Raw genomic sequence first — 20,184 nt, forward strand, 5'->3', positions numbered from 1 at the left:
TGTTTTCTTGGTCATTTTCATCACAAAATCTCCATTTCTTTTTGATGAGCTCAGGTTTTAAGTGTTCTTACTGTTTTTTTTTTTTAAAGATTTTATTTATTTATTTGACAGAGAGAGACACAGTGAGAGAGGGAACACAAGCAGGGGGAGTGGGAGAGGGAGAAGCAGGCTTCCCAATGAGCAGGGAGCCCAATGTGGGGCTAGATGCGGGGCTTGATCCCAGGATCATGACCTTAGCTGAAGGCAGACGCTTAATGACTGAGCCACCCAGGTGCCCCAAGTGTTCTTACTTTAAACTCTATGAATGGGAGCTCTGATGTTGATAGATCTCAGCAGAGCTGACCAATGTCCGTATGTCAAGTCCTTCCCACACTTGGACCCTGGATGAGTTACATGAGGGATGGTAAATACTGTCAGGCTCATCTGCTCATTGCCAAAACCAAAACCAAACAATGACTATACCATGTTGTGGGTAAATAATACAAATTAATTAACCAAGATATATTTTTAAGAGTGCTTAGAACTTTTGATGAAAAGTTTAAATGTCCCCCCATCTACTTGAATATATTATAAAAATATTAGGTATTTTTGCATACTCTAGGTATAAGTAAAATGCATTTCTTTTCTAAGGACTCCATCAGACACTGATTGTATTGATTTAGCTCAAAACTTGCAGAAGAAATAATTGCATTTGGAATGAGACTAAGCTTTTAGCCAGTGTGTAACTATCTAAAATCTTTTTGAAAAATAAACCTGATTATACTTTTATTTCTAATGTTTAATGAGTTGGATTATATCAGTTATATCTCAGAATACAAAAAATTGATGCAATAATGATATGACATGCAGAAATGTAAAAATTTGTGTATTTATTTTAATATATCCATGTTATCCATTACTGTTTATGTTCAAGGAAGGTGGTAGCCATTGAGTTTGTGGCCAAATTTCTATTCCACCATTCTCTAGATCCATCTCTCATTTTGTCTAATTCTAATTTAAGTCTTCTTTGAAGATTCTTTCTGAGATATTAGTTTGATCATAATGCATAAAAAGTATCCAGCTTAAGACCTAAATAGGAAAGCTGTTGAACTTTCTGCCATTAACTTTCTTGGTAATTTTCATAGTATATGCTTAGAAATTCATTCAGAAGATAACAACAGATCATTTATATTCTCTCTTAAGAACTAGTTTATTTTTGTATTGTATTCTTTCTTAAGAACTAGTTTATTTGTGTAGTTGGACAGAGGGCAAAATGGTGACCTTTAGTAAATGTGATCTGCAGTTCAGTGTTACACAAACCACAAATTTCAATACAATGGTCAAATTTAAAATAAGTAAGTTGGAAATTTATTTATTCTTTAAGGTGTTCTTTAGAGTAAATAGATTTTTTTTAAAGAAAGATTTCAGCTGTCATTTTCAATATAAATATTTTAAACCATTTAAAGATATTAAACACATTGGGTTTTTTTAAAATTAAATTTTGCTAATTAGAGAAAATTTGGAAATAACAGAAATAAGTTGAAAATACTAGATAATTTCATCATCTAAAGAGAAATAAATGAGAATTTTAAAATATTCCTTTAATTTTCTTTTTATGCACAAATTTTTAAAAAATGCTTAAAAACATGAACTCTATAGTTTTGGGGGTTTTTTATTTTTATTTTTTTTAAGATTTTATTTATTTATTTGAGAGAGAGAGAATGAGAGAGAGCACATGAGAGAGGGGAGGGTCAGAGGGAGAAGCAGACTCCCCGCCGAGCAGGGAGCCCGATGTGGGACTCGATCCAGGGACTCCAGGATCATGACCTGAGCCGAAGGCAGCCGCTTAACTGACTGAGCCACCCAGGCGCCCTCTATAGTTTTATATCCTCTTTTCAATTAAATAGAATCATTTTCTGAATTATAGTCATCTTTATTTTCATGTCTTATCACCACATAACATATATTTATTGTTACTTAATAGTCAACAAAATAGATAAACCATAGTTACCTTAACAACCATAGTACTGTTGTATAAGCTGAATTGAATACATTCTTAATTAAAAAGCAGCATAACTTTACAATGTTGAAAAGACTACCAGGCATATATTCGTTCCTTCCTGATACACTTAAATTTTCAATATGTTATTGGGAATTTCAAAAAGGTTAAGGAAGCTACTTCTAGTTTTAAAAGGAAAAATCAGTTAGAACCTTTTTTAAAAAACTTTTTTTGCCATAAATAATGTCAAATGAAATTTTGGATACCAGAAAATTTTCTTCTGTTATTTGATAAGATCAAAGATTTATTCCAAAAAGTAATTTTTTCAGCATTAAGTATTCATAATGTGAGTAAATTATAATTTTTAAAATTTCTCTTAGAAATTTGTGCATGCACACTGTTGATCACCAGAATAAGGGTTAAACACATTGTTTAGACATCAGTTTCTTGATGTTTTGAATAATATTTTCTGGCAGTTTCTTCTGTTTCCTAGCCTGAGTACTTGGCTAGCTTCCATCTCATTAAACTCACACTATTGAAAAGATACCAGCATTTCCACTGAGAGTTATAGTAGTATCAGTTTTAGAAAAACCTCATCTCATTATGTAAAACTATGCTGAATTAAGAGTGAGGAATTTGTAAACTGTATAGCTTCAAAGTAATTAGTAAGTTGTTCAGGGCTGCCCCTTGGATTTTTCTCTTTTCGGAAAAGACATCAGTGCCTAGAGACTGTTGAATTTGGATATTCTACACTTAATGAATGACGATTTTAATTCCATTCCTTTTTAACACTTCCTGTAGAATTATATTTTAGATCCATTGAAACTTGCAAATTCCTACATTTGGCATTAATAAATTATTCTTTCATTAAAAAATATTTTTAAATTTCTACTAAGGAAAAGCACTGTTGGGCTTTTCCATGATTTTGTTTTTTTAAAGATTTCATTTATTTGAGAGAGAGAGAGAGAACGGGGGGGAGGGGCAGAGGGAGAAGCAGACACCCTACTGAGCAGGGAGCCTGACATGGGCTCATGAGCTTGATTCCAGGACCCTGGGATCATGACCTGAGCTGATAATGAACTAAGCTGAAGGCAGATGCTTTTTTTTTTTTTTTCAAGATTTTATTTATTTATTTGACAGAGAGAGACACAGAGAGAGAGAGGGAACACAAGCACGGGGAGTGGAAGAGGGAGAAGCAGGCTTCCCGCAGAGCTGGGAGCCCGATGCGGGGCTCAATCCCAGGACCCTGGGATCATGATCTGAGCCGAAGGCAGCCGCTTAACCGACTGAGCCACCCAGGTGCCCCATGAAGGCAGATGCTTAACTGATTGAGCCACCCATGTGCCTCTTCCATGATCTTTATGTGGCTGTTCTTAATAAATAAGTTGAATTCAAACTTATTTTTTAGAATGAAGTTATTGAAAAATGTGCTGTGATTGAAATTATGAAGCCATTTATATATCACTAATTCTCATTTCAAAATAAATGAGAATCAGTTGCTTATTTGGTAGAACATTGGTAATTTGGTAACTGATATCACTGTGATATTTATACTACTTTTTGAGTCCTGTTTTATATATACACATACATGTTTGTATATATGTTTAAAATTATGATTTTTAAAATTAGTGACAGAAAGTGGCTAGCACATAAACTTTAAAAAGGAACATTATTGGGCACCTGGGTGGCTCAGTCAATTAAGCATCTGCCTTCAGCTCAGGTCATTGGGCTCCTTGCTCCATTGGAAGCCTGCTTCTCCCTTGCCTGCGGCTCCCCCTGCTTGTGCTCTCTCTCTCTCTCTCTGACAAATAAAGAAAATCTTTCAAAAAAAAAAAAAAGGAATATTATCCTTTCATTTTATTTATTTATTTATTTATTTTAAAAGATTTTATCTATTTATTTGAGAGAGCGAGAGAGAGAGCACGAGCAGGGCGAAGGGCAGAAGGAGAAGCAGACTCCCCGCTAGGCAGGGAGCCTGATGCGGGGCTCGATCCCTGGATTCCGGGATCATGACCTAAGCCGAAGGCAGACATCTAACAGACTGAGCCACCCAGGCGCCCCTATCCTTTCATTTTAAATTATTAGGTGACATAAGCTGTTCTTTCAAAGTATTGTATTGGTACAGCAATTAACCTTTTATTTGACTTGGCAGATTTTACAGTCAGTTAATAATCTTGCTTTCTGTTCATGAAACAATGGCCACGTGCAATCACATGCTGACTTGTCTGGTTCTGAGTTTAATCATACATTTTCCAAGGGAAGTTTGAATGCCCAGGTTGTAATGGTTAAGCAAGGCTTCGCAAAAGATCTGGGTACACTTTAAGGAGAAAAAAGAGTTGCTGAGGCAGAGAGCAGAGCTGGGTAGCTTGAGAGTGAGCATCAGCCTGGAGAACGAGTAAGTTACAGGACAAGGAGGAAAGCCGCAAAAAGTGGCAGGGCCACAGAAGAACACAGTGGGGGGGAGGGGTCAATTTAAGAAGAAGCACGAAAGCAAGCTTTCATGTTTTCACTTGATTCAGTGGTGAGCTACCAAAGGCTTTTGATGTAAGGAATGGCCTGATGAAAAATGTTGAAGGAAGAGTCAGCAGGGTGTGGAGAGAGCAATGCCAGGCTCAAATAATCCAGGGAGGGAAGGAAGGAAGACCCAGGTTACAGGGCTGTCTGGCCCCGGGCATATGATGTGCAGGGTCAGGAGCATCAGCCTAGCACATGAACTTGTGTTCCTCAGTGTTCTATGGGAAGAATACATTATGTTCATTTTAAAGTAAGTCCAATATTTAATTTTACTGTACATTGCGTGTGGTTCTTGTGATTTTCTTTACCTGGAATATGATTAAAAGGGGAATAACACTAGTGGGAATGTGGGGTCTTTATGCTGGGTTCACTTAGCTAATCTCGGTCTGATTGTGGAAGAGGGGAGAGTCTGAAAAGATTATGCTTGTTTGTGATACTGACCCTGTAAGGTGACACAGTTGAGGAGGAGGGTGTGTAGACATGTACAATTTGATCTTTTTTCCCTACCAATTTATCATTATTTCTCAATTGGTGATTTTTGTAGGAGGTAACAAGGCATTATGGTATAATTATTAACTAATAATTTTTACTTTCTTACTAATGTCATTGATACCTATCTGACATATATTACTAGGATCTGCTACTTTGTATAGGATATGAATATGAATTAATTATGTAAGGGTAAGAAGGAAAGTACAAAAATTCCTTTTAAAAACAGACTGTTATTTCCTGATGGCGGAAATCTTCTGCTAGTTTGAATCGCTACTTTATCAGAATTGTTATTATTAATGGGATTATGACATATATATATAGAGAGAGAGAGAGACACACATATATGTATGTATATATATATTATAGACTAAGATCTAATATAAGTCTATCCTGGCTCATATATAACTTGGAATTTTTAAAGACCCTCAACTATATGGAATCATTTGAAAATGCATTTTTGGAATAGTTAATCTGGTCACATATACTGTATGGTGATTTTGGAGCTAAAAAGACAATGGGGACAAGATTTGGGGAGAATGAGTGCCAACCATGCCTGCCAGAACTCACCAAATAAAATAAGCCATTTGAGAAAAAATAAAGAAATAAAAAATAGTACAGTGCCACGAAGTCATTTCTCTAAACCACCTTTAACATTTTGTGGCTCACCTCCTGGCTACCCACCATTGCTGTTTAGTGACTCTCTGGGAGATGAATTAAAAGTGTCACTTTAAATTGGTGCAGGTGCTGACTCAGGCCTTTGTCATATGTTTTTTCATTTTGAATCTTTGCTTTGCAGACTGTCATGCCAGTAAAGGCTGGATACAAGTAACATCACTATTCTCTACCTGCTATTAGGCAGAAAACTGCCATAGAGGGTTTTCTGTTGGCATTTTCAAATCCAGCATGACAATGTAGCCAAAATTACGATGAGACGTAGAAAAAGACAATGTGAATTCAGACTCAAAAAATTTTTTTGTTTTTATTCAAGCAAGTTATATGGAATGATGTGTTAATTTTAAAGAGTGTGTATTTTTCAACCATGAGCAATGATAATGATAAGGCATTTGAACCTTTCCATTTATTGAAGATTAGGTAAATGTACTCTTGGTATGTTCCATTCATTTGTTCTGATTCTTATTGTGCGGTTCATTAAACAGCTGAGAATTGTTCTGTGGCGGTATAGTTTGCTTTTGAAACCTAGAATGATATTTCAAAGGAATATTAAAAAGACAAAATGAATTTGACACCTTGGATATTCGATTATTGAGATGAAAATCTTTTAAAAGTTCTTTTTTTATTACTTTAGGAACTTTCACAATATTTTTGGACATAGAGGAAAGGAATATTAGTTCAGATGTTCAGTTTCATGTAATATACTAATGTTATGAGTTAGAAATGTTCTATTCCTGAGTACTGACGGCATTTAATATATAAACACTTAATTTTTTTGTTTTTATGTTCTTCATTCACACATATAAAGCAAAGATACTTTTGAGAATTCAATGATCTTGGAACTGTTGAGAACTGAATGATTGTATTGATATTATATTTGTTGTTCACCTTTACCCATTAATTTCCAGCTGACTTCCATAGCAGTGGACACATTGTTGTCAATGGATGGAAGATACATAACACAGCGAAAAATAAATGGTTTGTGTGTATGGCAAAAACACCTGAGGAGAAACATGAATGGTTTGAAGCTATTTTGAAAGAAAGAGAACGGCGAAAAGGTGGGTGTATGAATTGAGCACTATTATACTTTGTGAAGATTACAACTTAGCAAGAAAGCAGATAATGGGCAGAAGTTATGAGAAAGTAAAAAGGCATATGATATTCACTTAGATTTCCCATGTGATGTAAGACTCATGCTAAAATGCTTTTTTTAAAAAAAAAAAAATTTTATTTATTTATTTGACAGAGCACAATCAGAGGGAGTGGCAGGCAGAGGGAGAGGTAGAAGCAAGACTCCCCACTGAGCAGGGAGCCTGATGTGGGACTCAATCCCAGGATCCTGAGATCATGACCTGAGCCAAAGGCAGATGCTTAACCGACTGAGCCACCCAGGCACCCCTAAAATACATTTTGAATACTTCTAATATTATTGCTAAAAGAAAAGAAAAACATTGTATAATTAGTAAAATGATATATTGTGGCAAGCAGTGTCTTTTAAATAGTATCTTAGTCTGTTGAGGCACTATAACAAAATACCACAGACTGGGTGGCTTATAAACAACAGAAATTTGTAGCTCACAGTTCTGGAGGCTGGGAGCCCCAGATTCAGTATCTGGTGAGAGCAGTTTTCCAGTTCATAGATGGCCATTTTCTCACTGTGTTCTCACATAGCAGAGGGGCAGGAGATCTCTCTGTGTCTCATTTATAAGGCCATTAATCCCATTCATGAGGACTCTACCCTCATGACCTAATCACTTCCCCAACACCTTACCTCCTAATACCATCACATTGGGTGTTAGGTTTCAACATATGAATTCGGGAGGCATGCAAACGTTCAGTCTACAGCAAATAGTTTCATTTGCTTTAAAATGTGTTCAATTTTCTTTGCACCTTATTCTTACCATTTCTAAAACATCATTATGGGGTTTTCCTGTAAGAGACAAACTTCAATAGTATAATGCAGGGCCTTCAGCAGTTTTATCTTTAACAGTACACTGAAAATTTCTAGACCAAATATGTTAGTATCCTAATTATAGAATAAGGCACTCTGGTTATACATTAACATTTGAAAATTGTTACAATGCCATTGAATATAATGCAACCCAATAAGGAGTTTGTTCATATGAGGAGGCCTGGCTCAAAATTGCTTCATGTTTTTAGCAAGATTTGCAAAAGGTATTTGATCTGGCAATACTCAGTTGTGTCAAGTTTATCTGCAGTTAAGCACATTTCTGTAATTCAAGTAGGAAATAGAAATGCTTGTGTTACTACTAATTTCTTTACCAAATAATTGGTAAGAAACAAGACAGTGTTCATTCCTTTTCCTCAGAGACTTAGGAGCAAAATATCTCATTGCTGATGAAATTTCAGAACACAAAGAACCCTTTCTTCCATCTTCAGAAATTTTCCCTTGAAGAACATACAAAGCTCCTACTTCTATTAAAATATTCATAGTACACATTTGTTTGAGAATTTCCAAAGCATTTTCAAATACTAACTCCTTTGATTGATCTTGGATGGAGAGCCAGTTAGAAAAATTTAAAACAAAGATTATGAATACATAGCTGATTCTTTAAGTTTTGTTGAATCTAGCAATCAATTCAAATAGCATAGCAAATCATTTAAAAGGTAAAATAAATGTTTCGTCAAGTTGAAGCTTTATTTATTTATTTTTTTCCAGAATGGCTATGCATATAGAAAACGTAAAGTGAAGGATGGATGGAAGGAAGGAAGGAAGGAAGGAAGGAAGGAAGGAAGGAAGGAAGGAAGGAAGGATGGAAGGAAGGAAGGAAGGGAGGGAGGGAAAGAGAAAGAAAGCAAACAAGCAAACAAGCACATTCTATAAATTTGTTTATGTTAACAGGCTCTATTCTTAATGGATTATTCTCTACTACTGACAAATGGTAATTGCTCCTCCATTGTAAAAAATAAAAATTTTAATAAAAAATTTTGTAGCTAGAAGACTAAAAATAATTCAAGTATTTTTTAAAAGATTTTATTTATTTTTGCGAGAGAGAGAGAGAGCGCGCGTGCACATGGGGAGGGGCAGGGGGAGAAGCAGACTCCCTGCTGAACAAGGAGCCTGATGCAGGGCTCAATCCCAGGACCATGAGATCATGACCTGAGTCGAAGGCAGATGCTTAACCAACTGAGCCACCGAGGCACCCTAATTCAAGTATTTCTTCTGCAACAGTTCGTCAGTTCCATCTGCTGATTGTGGGTATTCCTCGGGTTTCAGCTTTGACACTGGTCCCCTCTAAGATACATCCTTGCCTGGGTTACTGATTCCTACCAGCTTCACGTCCATGTCTGCACTGCCACTTTCTCCATCTTTGTGTCCTGCCTTGTCCTGTCTCCTGAGCTTCATGTGCATGCGTTCCGCTGACTTTAGGCTCTACCTGAATGTCCAGAGTCACCCTGCATGGTACTGGACTCCTCCTTACCTGAAACTCTTTCCCAAATATGCTTCTTCCCCCCTATTCCCCAGTTCGGCTTTCCTCAAAAGCTTGGAAGGCATCCTGATCTCTCTTTTTCCATAATGCCTACATTTAACCCTTTGCTGTATCCTATCAATACCACTTCCTAGATATTTCTCAGCTTCATTCTCTGCCCCATGGCCCCTACTGTTGTCTGCAGGGGCTTGACCTTACCTGAATTTTTGAGGTTTCCTTCTAATGATCTCCCCTTTTTTAAAGCCTGCCCCCTTCAGTTTGTTCCTATACTGTTGTCTGAGCTTTGTTTCCAAAGCAACAAAACTTTCTTTCCTGTCCTGCCCTGCTTTTCCCCTCCCTCTGGTGCAAACCCTTATATGTTTCCCTGATACCTCAGGGATGAAGGACATGGAACCTGCAGTTGAGCAAGGCCCCTCCCTGACTCACCAGTGTGGCCCCTGTCCTCACCTCCAGCCCGGGGCTGTGGGCCCCCTGTGGTGCTTCACCTCAGGTAGCTCTTGAGAACACTTTCTCTCTCTCTGGAAATACTGTTCATCCCTCTGCGTTTAAACATTGGTCTTCTGTGAAACCTTTCTTAATACTTCTCAGAGGTAAGATCCTCTGAATATGCCTTTCTTATGTCACAGCTTCTGCCGAAAGGCTGTTTTCAGGGCCACCTGTCCAGTTGTGCTGATCGAATGCTGCAGAAGGGGTGCCTGGAGCCTGAGCTGCAGCTGTTCTTCCTTCACTGGCCAAACCAAAGGTGCCACACAGCCCTGGGGATCCTGTCCTGACTGTCTCCCTGGGATCCCCTGAGCTTCTTGAAGACCAGGGTCCTGTGGTACAGAGCTCTGTATCTGCAATCCCCTGCCCAGGGTTGACATGCAATAAATGTTGGTTTCATTCAGGCAGGAGTGAGTGAGGAGACTTTTTCAGTTACCTGTCCTTTGTTTCCTTTTCAATAGGTTTAAAGTTAGGAATGGAGCAAGACACCTGGGTAATGATCTCCGAACAGGGTGAGAAACTCTATAAGATGATGTGCAAACAAGGGAATCTGATCAAAGACAGAAAAAGAAAACTGACCACATTCCCTAAATGCTTCCTTGGAAGGTAAGGTCAATAGTCTGGGTGCATGGATTTCTTTCAGATTTTCACTATGTCATGTGTTAGCTACCCTTCCTTCAGTGATTTGTTTTTCTTTAAAAAAAAATATCCCTTGGGCATTTTTGAATATCTCTTTCCTGTCAACATTTCCTGGACCATAGTGGGATGAAGGAATGGACCTAGAGCCAGAAATATGGAAAGCTTAAGACATCTATCCATCCATCCCTGACGTCAACAATTTCAGATGTACCATGTTCCAAGGGCAAAGCGGACGCTGGGGTCGGGCAGGGCTGGCAGGCAGGCGGGTTTGCCGAGAGGGGACGAAGTCCAACAAGGATGCAGCTACGGGGCCTACAAGTCCGAGAACTAGAGAACGCAAGACACACAGTCTAAACCCGAAATTAATCCAGCACTTTGACAGCCGGGATCAGCATGGAGGACTATCAGTGAGGAGTCTGAAAAAGAGGGTCATGCAGTGGATCTGGCACAGAGCAACATGCAGAGAGGTTGCCTGGGCTTTTAGCATAGATCCACTGTGTGTCCTCTGGGTTCTGCGGACAGCTGCATGTGGGAGCCCCTGCTGGGTGAAGCTTGCAGGACCAAAGGGAAGAGTGGCCGCCTTAAGCCCGGCCCTGTGCTGGCTGTTCCTATACATTATTTCTAATCGTCAGATACATACTTAGGAGTTAAAAGCTTTATATTTATTAAAAGTTGATTTTTTTTTGAAGATTTTATTTATTTATTTGAGAGAGAGAGAGATAATGGGGGAAGGAGCAGACGGAGAGGGACAAGCAGACTCTATGCTGAGTGCAGAGCCCGATGCGGGGCTCAATTCCATGACCCTGAGATCATGACCTCAGCCTAAGGCAAATGCTTATGTGACTGAGCCACCCAGGCGCCCCCGGAGTTGGTATTCTTATTATTTTTGTGCCATCAAGGAAAAAACTGAGGTTTACTTCTTTTTAAATTTTCTTTCTTTTGGAATGCTCCTTTTAATAGAAGAATTAAAAGCATTTTAACAACTTCTTCTGCCTTAAAATGTGCTTTTTAGACAAGATATCCATTTTTAGAATTCCATGTCCGTCGGTTATTTGACTTTAGCCATATGTGTTGCTTTTGGTTTTGAAATAAATGGAAAAGTAATTTCCTGACACTTTCTATAGCTTGGTTTCTCTGACCTCTATGTAAAATTGAAACCGTTGAAACCGTTCTAAAATGTATCCATTACTTTATGTAAAAGTTCAAATGTTAGATTTTTATAGCATGAACATGGTAAAATATTTTATTGTAAAATGTTTCTCTATTTAGTGTTCTCTTAATGATACCACAGGGCCATAAAAAACATCACTACCGAGCTGGGCTCTCCTGTGTTACAAAACATCATCCTACTGTGATGTCTGGGGCTCCTCCCCCACCCCCCATATGGTAAAAGATGTGACCTGGCATCCTCCCTGGCCTTTCAGAGCCACAGCAGATGTATGTGGTAGACAGTTCTGATGGATGGCTTTGTGTTGGAGTATTCCTTTTGGATGACAGTTGTTTTTTTTTAAGATTTTATTTATTTATTTGAGAGAGAGAGAGAGAGAGAGTCAGAGAGAGAGAGTGAGAGCATGACAGGGGGGAGGGTCAAAGGGAGAAGCAGACTCCCTGCTGAACAGGGAGCCGGACTCAGACTCGGACTTGGGGCTCGATCCCAGGACCCTGGGATCATGACCTGAGCCGAAGGCAGATGCTTAACCGACTGAGCCACCCAGGCGCCCCCCAGGTGACAGTTTAAATACAAGAATGAATTTACTAAATAACTTTATTTATTTATTTTTAAAGGCTTTGTTTATTTATTTGAGGGAGAGAGAGCGAGAGAACCCAAGCATGGGAAGGGGCAGGGGCAGAGGGAGAAGCAGGCTCCCTGCTGAGCAGGGAGCTGGAGGCATGACTGATCCCAGGACCCCAAGATAGATGTCCTGAGCCGAAAACAACTTAACCGACTGAGCCACCCGTGTGCCCCACTAAATAACTTCAGAATTTGAAAACAGTATAGTAGAACTTTTGGTGTGTATTAATTTTATATTGCTGCAAAATAAATAACAACGTTCTTGTGCCCTGAAACAACACCCATTCATTAGCTCATAATTCAATAGGTCAGAAAGAGGTCGAGGTGAGCAATACTGGGCCGTCGCTTAGGGTCTCACAAGGTCAAAATCAAGGCCAAAATCAAGGGCTGAACTGCGGTTGGGCCCTTATCTTAAGGCTCTGAGGAAAAATCCACTTGCAAGCACATTCAGGTTGTTGACAGAATTCAGTCCTCTGTGACTGTAAGAGTAAGTCCTATTTTGTGCTGGCTGTTGGCCAGGACCACTCTCAGTTAGAAGCTTCCTGCATTCCTTGCTACATGGCCCCTCTGTCTTCAAAGGCAACAATGGCTCACTGAATCTTTCTTGTGCTTTTAACTTTTCTCTTACTCTTGTGCCATCAGCCTGAGAAGACTCTCTGCTTCAAAGTGCTCAACTGACTGGTTCAAGCCCCCTTGAATAATTGACATATTTTAAGGTCAACTGACTTGGGATTTTGGTTACATATACAAAATCCATTTAGAGTCGGTTAGGCCTCTGCCTTCGGCTCAGGTCAGGATCCCAGGGTCCTGGGATTGAGCCCCACGTCGGGCTCTCTGCTCAGTGGAGAGCCTGTTTCTCCCTCTCCCTCTGCTGTTCTCTCTCTGTCAAATAAATAAATAAATATATATATTTAAATCCATTCATAGCACTACCTAGATTAGGATTTGATTACAAAACCAAGGGATGGGATTCTCGATAGGGGGGTAAGAGGACATGTTTAGAATTCCATCTGCCACATGGGGCAGGGTTTTTTTGGTTTGCCTTCTTGGAACTTCAAACACACTGGTTTTCTGTGTTTTGCCTTCTTGGAGTTTTAAATACACTGGTTTTCTGTGCCTGGAAAGCCATATTCCAGAAAGTCTATCTCTTATATTAAGTCATTATTTTTCTATTTTGCCTGTTAGCTATCTTTAGGATCTATTATATGCTCTTTATAGTTAAAACTACTCTAAAATTTTCCCTTTGTGTTTATTAGAGGTCTCAGTAAGTTAAATAGCTATTATATATGGTTTAGGTAAGCATGAATGTATGGACATGGGTTTTCTAGAATAGAATAAAATTTAAATAATTTTGGGCTTTGCTTATGTGAAAAATGCATGCTGAAATGCACTGCAAATATTTCTTTATATTTTGAGACTCCTTCCAAAGCTGCTTGATGAAAGCATGGTAGAAATAGACTTCCTTGGGGTGGGGGGATCTATTTAACTGTTTCACTGGATTTCTGTTGCAGTGAATTTGTGTCATGGCTGTTGGAAATTGGAGAGATTCACAGGCCTGAGGAAGGTGTACACTTAGGACAAGCATTATTAGAAAATGGGATCATCCACCATGGTAATTATTTTATTAGTTACTAATTTATTCTCTTTGTCCACCAGTTGGAGGCATCTTAATTCCATTAATCGATTTAGTTTATAGTAAATGTCTACATTATAGGATGCTTGTGTATTTTTAATAACATTTCAAGTGCCTAACATAGACAGAACTGTAGTTCTGGGAGTTTTGGGGAGTGTGGGTTTATGGTGATATATTTGTTAACTTTAATGTGAAGGCTACAAAACAGGCAAAAATTAGAAATATAGGTCACTATGGGATTGGGAGGAAGGAATGGCAAGTTCTAATTGGAGTATTTGGGACTGCTTTATGAGGGAAAGGGCCTCAATATAAGGCATTGTAGAATGAATAGAACTCTGACAGGGACAGAAGGGCAGAAGGACGTCCCGCCCTGAGGGAGAGTATAGATGCTACAGAATGGAAGTGGGAAAGCTCATGGTGGCCTCTTCAGGAACTAGCACAGAATCTCACGAGGCAAGACAGTCTACTTCATGGATGAATATACTGGGGAGGAAGGGTGCGGTGAGAAAGGTAGGCACATCTGATCCCACAAGATCTTAACTCTCTGGCTGTAATATGTAGGGTTTATTCTGAAGGTGAGGAGATGATGGACACTTTTAAGCAGAAAAGTGGCCAGAACTTGGCTTTTAGAGCCCTTAGATGCAGCAGTGTGGAACGTGGAGTGGAGATGTTGGAGACACTGCAGGGAGCCCCGTCCATCAGGAGGTCTCACTGCAGGGAGGAGGCCCCCGCCTTTCCCTGCAGTAGGAGGATGAGGGATATGTTCTAGGGCATGATGACAGTGGCCCATCTGGGAGACTTGGTGAAGCTGAAGCAGCATATTTGATAACTGTTGGATGTGGGAGATGAGTGAAGAGCAGGATCAGGTTATTCTGAGGTTTCTATCTGGGTGACAGGGATGATTATTCAGGAGAAGGAGCAGGGTGGGGAGAAGATGAAGAGTTTGTGGCAGGTTGGGTATGAGACATCCGCAGGGGAGTGCTCAGCAAGAGGTTGAAAATGTATGTGTAAAGCTCAGAATATAGAGAGATCCAGAGACAAATTCGATAATCATTTCAAGAGAGCACCAGATTCCTGAGAACATCAACAACAAAGAAAGAAGAAAGTAGTGATAATGGGACTAAGAAGTAAAACTTGAAGAATTTCTAATGCAAAATGTGGGAGAGGAGAAAAAGAGGGAATTATGAATAAACACAGGTATTTGACTAAGGTATTTCAGTGTTCTTTTTTTCTTTTCTTTTTTTTTAATTAGAGTGGGATGAAAATGAACTAGATCCTCCCAGTTTTTCCCCACCATACTGGGTGCCCTATGAATTCTACCACCAAAATAGATCCCTAATCAGATCACTTCTCTCACTTCCAGGATCCCCGCCTTCTTCCCAGTCACCATCTTCTCCTTCCTTGCTCCCACTTTTGTCCTCCATTTCTATGATATGGCCTCCAGGTAACAGCTGGCGACCTTTTAAAACAAATGTAAGATCAAGGTATTCTCCTGCTTATAATCATCTACTAGCATCCCATTAAACTCAAAGAAGAGTCTGGAACCCCTTACCACAGTCCAGATCTCTTACCATGGCCCACAAGGCCCCACATGATTGGGCCCCTGACTTCCTCTGTGAGTTGGCACATTTGTTATACCTAACGCATTACACTGTGGCCCTTGTGACTTTCTGTCTCTTCCTTACACACTCCAGGATGACTGTGCATTTAGGATCTTTGCTCTTGCTGTTCTCATTCAACTATTACTTATTAATTCCTAATATATACCAGGGACCTTTCTAGGTGCTGGAGGGATAGCAGTGAATGAAATGACAAAAGTCGCAGTATTCATGACTCATGTCTTAAGTGACACTCTTGGAAAATCTCATCCCATTATTACAGTAAACTGTTTTTAATTTTTAAAATTTTCTTCATGAACTTATCACTCTCTAAAATTATTACGTTATTTTATTTGTTTATTTATTATTTCTCTCTTGATCCATGCCGATTCTGGCCCCCAATCAAAATAGAAGTACTATAAGAACAGGAGCCTTGTTTGTTAATATATAGTAAAGACCTCCCGTGCCCCTCAAATGTAGGTACTTAATAAATATTTGCTCAGTGAATGAATAAATGAATAATTCTATTGTGACTAAACAGATAATACTGATAAATTGTATATGATTTTGTACTTGATTCTTTAGCACCGTGAAAACACCATGTAGCACCTAGTATGCTAAAAAGCATCACTCAGAAACTTATAAGTAAATATGAAAAGATGTTGGGCTAGATGGCTTTCCTCTTTGCTGCTTCTCTTTCCTTCCCTCTAACCCCGAGTCCAAGTGTATACTTGGGTCAAGAAGGGAATATATTTGCTTTGTCCTGCAGTCTACTGAAGCTCAAATAGGTAGACTATAGAGAGGATTTGCATACAGTCATAGACCTTCAGAAATCAGATGATTCCTTTCTCATTTAGACTATGTACTTCCAGGGACTATGTCTTACCAATAGAGCAAAGGAGGGAAAATCTGTTTATGAACACTTTTGTTTATTCTTTTCCTTACTGACTCTTTCCTTCATTCTGTGTGTAAGATATCATGCTAGATACTTGAAGGTATGTAAACATGAACTAATGGCCTTTGTTTCTTATGGTCTCGTAGTTTTAAGACCATCTTTTTACCTTGTTCATCAAGCAATCCAGCTGTTGACATATTTCCTTTCAGAAAGGTAGAAATCTATAAGGATGGGAGAATTAACTTTTTGCAGGGAAAACTGAGAAGGAAAACTGTTTTAGCTAACACTAGCTGCTGTAACAGATATAAACCTCAGTACAGCGGCTTATATTCCTAGAAGCTACTTTTTTGCTCAGGTAAAGTCCAGTCACTGGTGGAGGATGGGGTTGGGTGCTCTCCCCCACACAGGGTTTTGGTGCCTGATAGAGGCTCATCCATCTTCAATGCAGGGCTCTTAAAGGTCATCTTGAAGGAGTGGTGGAGTTCTTGGTTTGTTTGTTTTAAATGGGCTTGTACACTCCCCGTTGTGCCTTACTTTTGTGTATGTCCTTAAATGCAGCTCAGTTCCATGGCCACTCCTTACTGCAGGAGAAACTTAGAAATGTAGTATAGATGCATGCCCAGGGGAAACTAAAGCTAACCCAATTTGGTAAACAACGACCCAGTGTCTGCCACTGAGGCATAGCTCCCAGGTCAATATAAAATCTATGGAACTATATTAAAGCCAGAGTAATCATTATATAAACCTGTCAATGTTTTACAGTAATATCAGCATATACTAGTCATAAAAATAACTTGTAACATTTCTATTTCAGTGGAGGTTTTTGTAACTTCTGTTGTTAATTTGAGTGATTTCAAACCATTATGAATTAGAAATAGGAGAAAAAAATCTTAAAGCTGTCAACATTGATGCTATTTAAATTATTTAAAAGATTATTTAAAAAATGTAACTCTTTGTCCTTGTATGGGATCGCTTACTGTATTTAGAAAGAGCAACACACTAAGTTTGTTATAATATTTTCCTTTTTGACTTTGAGGTACCTTGTAATAGATAAAAGGTAATTACAGAAATTTTATTCCCAGAGCTGGAAAGAGTCAGAGTGTGGGGGAGAGGATGTCCTTTGAAGGGGCTTTTAGGTTATTTTCAAGCCGCCCTTCCACTCTTGCTTTCCTGTTTCATCAAAGGTGACCTAGGAATTGTATGAGAACTAGTTACTTATTTGCATTGTGCATTGGGTTCTGAAAACTGAAGGCATAACTATTATGGGTGGGATTTTACTGACTTTACAATGACAAAACTGTTACTACTTTGCCTGAAATCATGAATAGCTAGCCAAACATTTTCAAGTCAATTGTAAGTTAGTACAAAGTAGAGTTGGAATAATATTTGTTAAATATCTTCATGAATAGTCTTTTAGAATCTGACCTATTCTTCAGTTCATAACTGCTGAAAGCTCTTGAAGGAATCACAGAGTTCCATAGAGAGAGAACCACTCTTATTTATTCTGTTAAGATATTTCTCACAATATTTTTTAATTGCCTCCCTTTAAAGAGAAAAAAAAAATGTAAGATTATTTTGGTAAGTGATACCAGAATGGTAGAATTTCAGTCCTAATCAACTTATCCTCCAACTTCAGACACCACTTTTCTCCAATACAATTTTGAACAGGAAGTAAGAGATAAATTCTGGATTAAAATTTATTTTGAAATTTCAAATGCAAAAACCCTTTGATTACTTAACTTATAATAAATCTTTTTGAACAATGATATTTATAACCTGATTAACTCTTTTTCTGAAAAATAAAGCACTGAGTACTCTCTATTAATATCGTTCTACTTGTCACAGTTTGATTTTAGTAGCCTATACTATTATTTTTATCAGGATTTGATCAGTTGTAATTTCAGATTTGGCATACAGAATTTTTGTTGCTAAAAGTAATCACTTTTTTAAGTGTCCAAAATTAACTAGTAAACATTCCCCTGAATTGGGAGTAAGAGAACATATTATGCAATTGTACATTAATAATGTTATAGAATGTAGAAATATGAGCCAAACATGCTAGTTTTATTGGTATGTGTTTCCAGCTGCATTTAGTGAAAATAGAATTCCTAAAATAAAGTTGAATGAACCATCTGTTTTAAAGAGAGAAAGCTTAAAGAGTTTAACTATTATTGCCACTATTCACATTGCAGATATTGTTGAGAACTTCATAAAAGAAAAGCCTTGCTATATCAGGAATTATTGGGTTGAAACAGCATATGCTTTTGGTATGATATGCTGATAGATTTTCTTGTCTGGGTCTACTATTTACATTATAAATGCTTATGCAATTCAGAGACCACATTCACCCCAGTATTGTGCTGAAGTTGGCTTATACAAACTTAAGAGAGCTGGTAATTAAATTTCTTGGAGGGGCGCCTGGGTGGCTCAGTTGGTTGGGCGGCTGCCTTTGGCTCAGGTCATGATCCTGGAGTCTCGGGATCGAGTCCCACGTCGGGCTCCTTGCTGAGCGGGGAGTCTGCTTCTCCCTCTGACCCTCCCCCGTCTCATGCTCTCTCTCTCTCTCATTCTCTCTCTCAAATGGATAAATAAATAAAATCTTTAAAAAAAAAAATAAATAAATTTCTTGGAGATTTGCAAGCTGGTTGTAAGGCACAGCTATTATTAAAAATTATGTGACAGTACATAAATTGTACTATAAACAAAGTTCATATATTATTAAAACTCATCACTTCCTAATTATTTTACTCTATTTTATTGTTGTCTGTGTTCTTAGTGTTATTTATATCTATTATTTCTGTATGGAAATACTAAATAATAATGTATCACTGCTCGTCTAACTCGGTGTTCAGTGACTTTATTTTAGTAGCTTGAAATTGGCCAATGTGGGAATATTTAATACCACAGAAATTGGTGAATACTACAGATCAGCACTCCTTCCCCACCACCTAGAAAGCCAGCTGTATCCCTAGTAATATCTCAATATTGCATAGTTGTTTAGAAGACAACGTTAAGCAACCTTTCTCACATGACCCGCACTCTCAACGGTTAATAAACCCATTTTTCATGTTCAAGAAGTTGGGGGAGTGCATGTGCATGCAGAACGATTGACTGTTTTTCCAAGGCAACAGCTAAGAGTTGCAGATTAACCCAAGATGAATTATCAAAGTCCTGTAAGAGTTTGCCATACAACTAAGCACTCCCATTTTGATAGGAATTTTAAATCACCATTTGTGTTCTTATGGCAAGAGCATTTGGGCCCAACGTTTCCTTGAATTTTGAAATATCAAGACAATAATTTATTTCAGTGAATCTTAGGGGATAAAAATTAGAATAGGTATTGTGTAAGACTGATGAATCACAGACCTGTACCCCTGAAACAAATAGTACATTATGTGTTAATAATAATTAAAAAAAAAACAAAACGGTAGTACAAAGGACCTTATCTGGAATTGTGATTTGAATGAACAGTTTTTTTTAAAAATGACCTAACTGGTGAAATCTGAATGCTGTCTATAGTAGTTGATATTATTAAACAAGTACTGTTTTTCAAAAAAAAAATTAGAATAGGTAGATTGCAGAGAAGAAATAAATAACTGGTCTTGAAACATGCCATAGGATTGCAAAATATTTCTCTCGATATTATTTTTCTTTCACACATGCTTTTTTCTTTTTTGGCTTGATCTGGAAATAAAAAGATGCCAAAAGGCGGTGTTGTCTATCTTTCTTTGGCAACAGTCCTGTGTCGATCTGATGGCTGCAAGCCATGCACGTGGTTTGGGTAGGTTGGGGTAAAATAGCTGAAACTTCACATACGTGTATGTATGTGTGATAAGTCTTTCGGTTTTCTTCTGGATTCAGCAAATGTAGTTCGTTTTTTTTTTAAGATTTTATTTATGAGAGAGAGAGAGAGCGCACGAGTGAGAGAGTGAGAACATGACTAGGGGGGAGGGGCAGAGGGAGAAGCAGACCCCCTGCTGAGCAGGGAGCCAGACTCAGACTCGGACTCGGACTTGGGGCTCGATCCCAGGACCCT

General features: G+C 38.3%; 1 protein-coding gene across 9 annotated transcripts in view; it reads left to right on the forward strand.

Annotated features, from left to right (window-relative positions):
• PREX2 (phosphatidylinositol-3,4,5-trisphosphate dependent Rac exchange factor 2) overlaps positions 1-20,184 on the forward strand; it is a 285,788-nt gene that overhangs the window by 110,139 nt on the left and 155,465 nt on the right. For 8 of the 9 annotated variants that reach the window (XR_004680417.1, XM_035011286.1, XM_035011287.1 and 5 more), the window contains exons 9-11: positions 6,565-6,714; positions 10,053-10,197; positions 13,534-13,634. Coding sequence is in view for 8 of the 9 variants with exons in the window: in XM_035011286.1 (XP_034867177.1) it covers positions 6,565-6,714; positions 10,053-10,197; positions 13,534-13,634 (396 nt within the window). In the remaining variant the exon portion in view is untranslated. Of the gene's footprint in view, positions 1-6,564; positions 6,715-9,656; positions 9,851-10,052; positions 10,198-13,533; positions 13,635-20,184 lie in introns of those variants that run through there. The other variant, XM_035011292.1, reaches the window with a different exon arrangement.

Source organism: Mirounga leonina, unplaced genomic scaffold (assembly GCF_011800145.1).
Source record: "Mirounga leonina isolate KUSES-001 unplaced genomic scaffold, KU_Mleo_1.0 Mir_165, whole genome shotgun sequence".
Classification (NCBI taxonomy): domain Eukaryota; kingdom Metazoa; phylum Chordata; class Mammalia; order Carnivora; family Phocidae; genus Mirounga; species Mirounga leonina.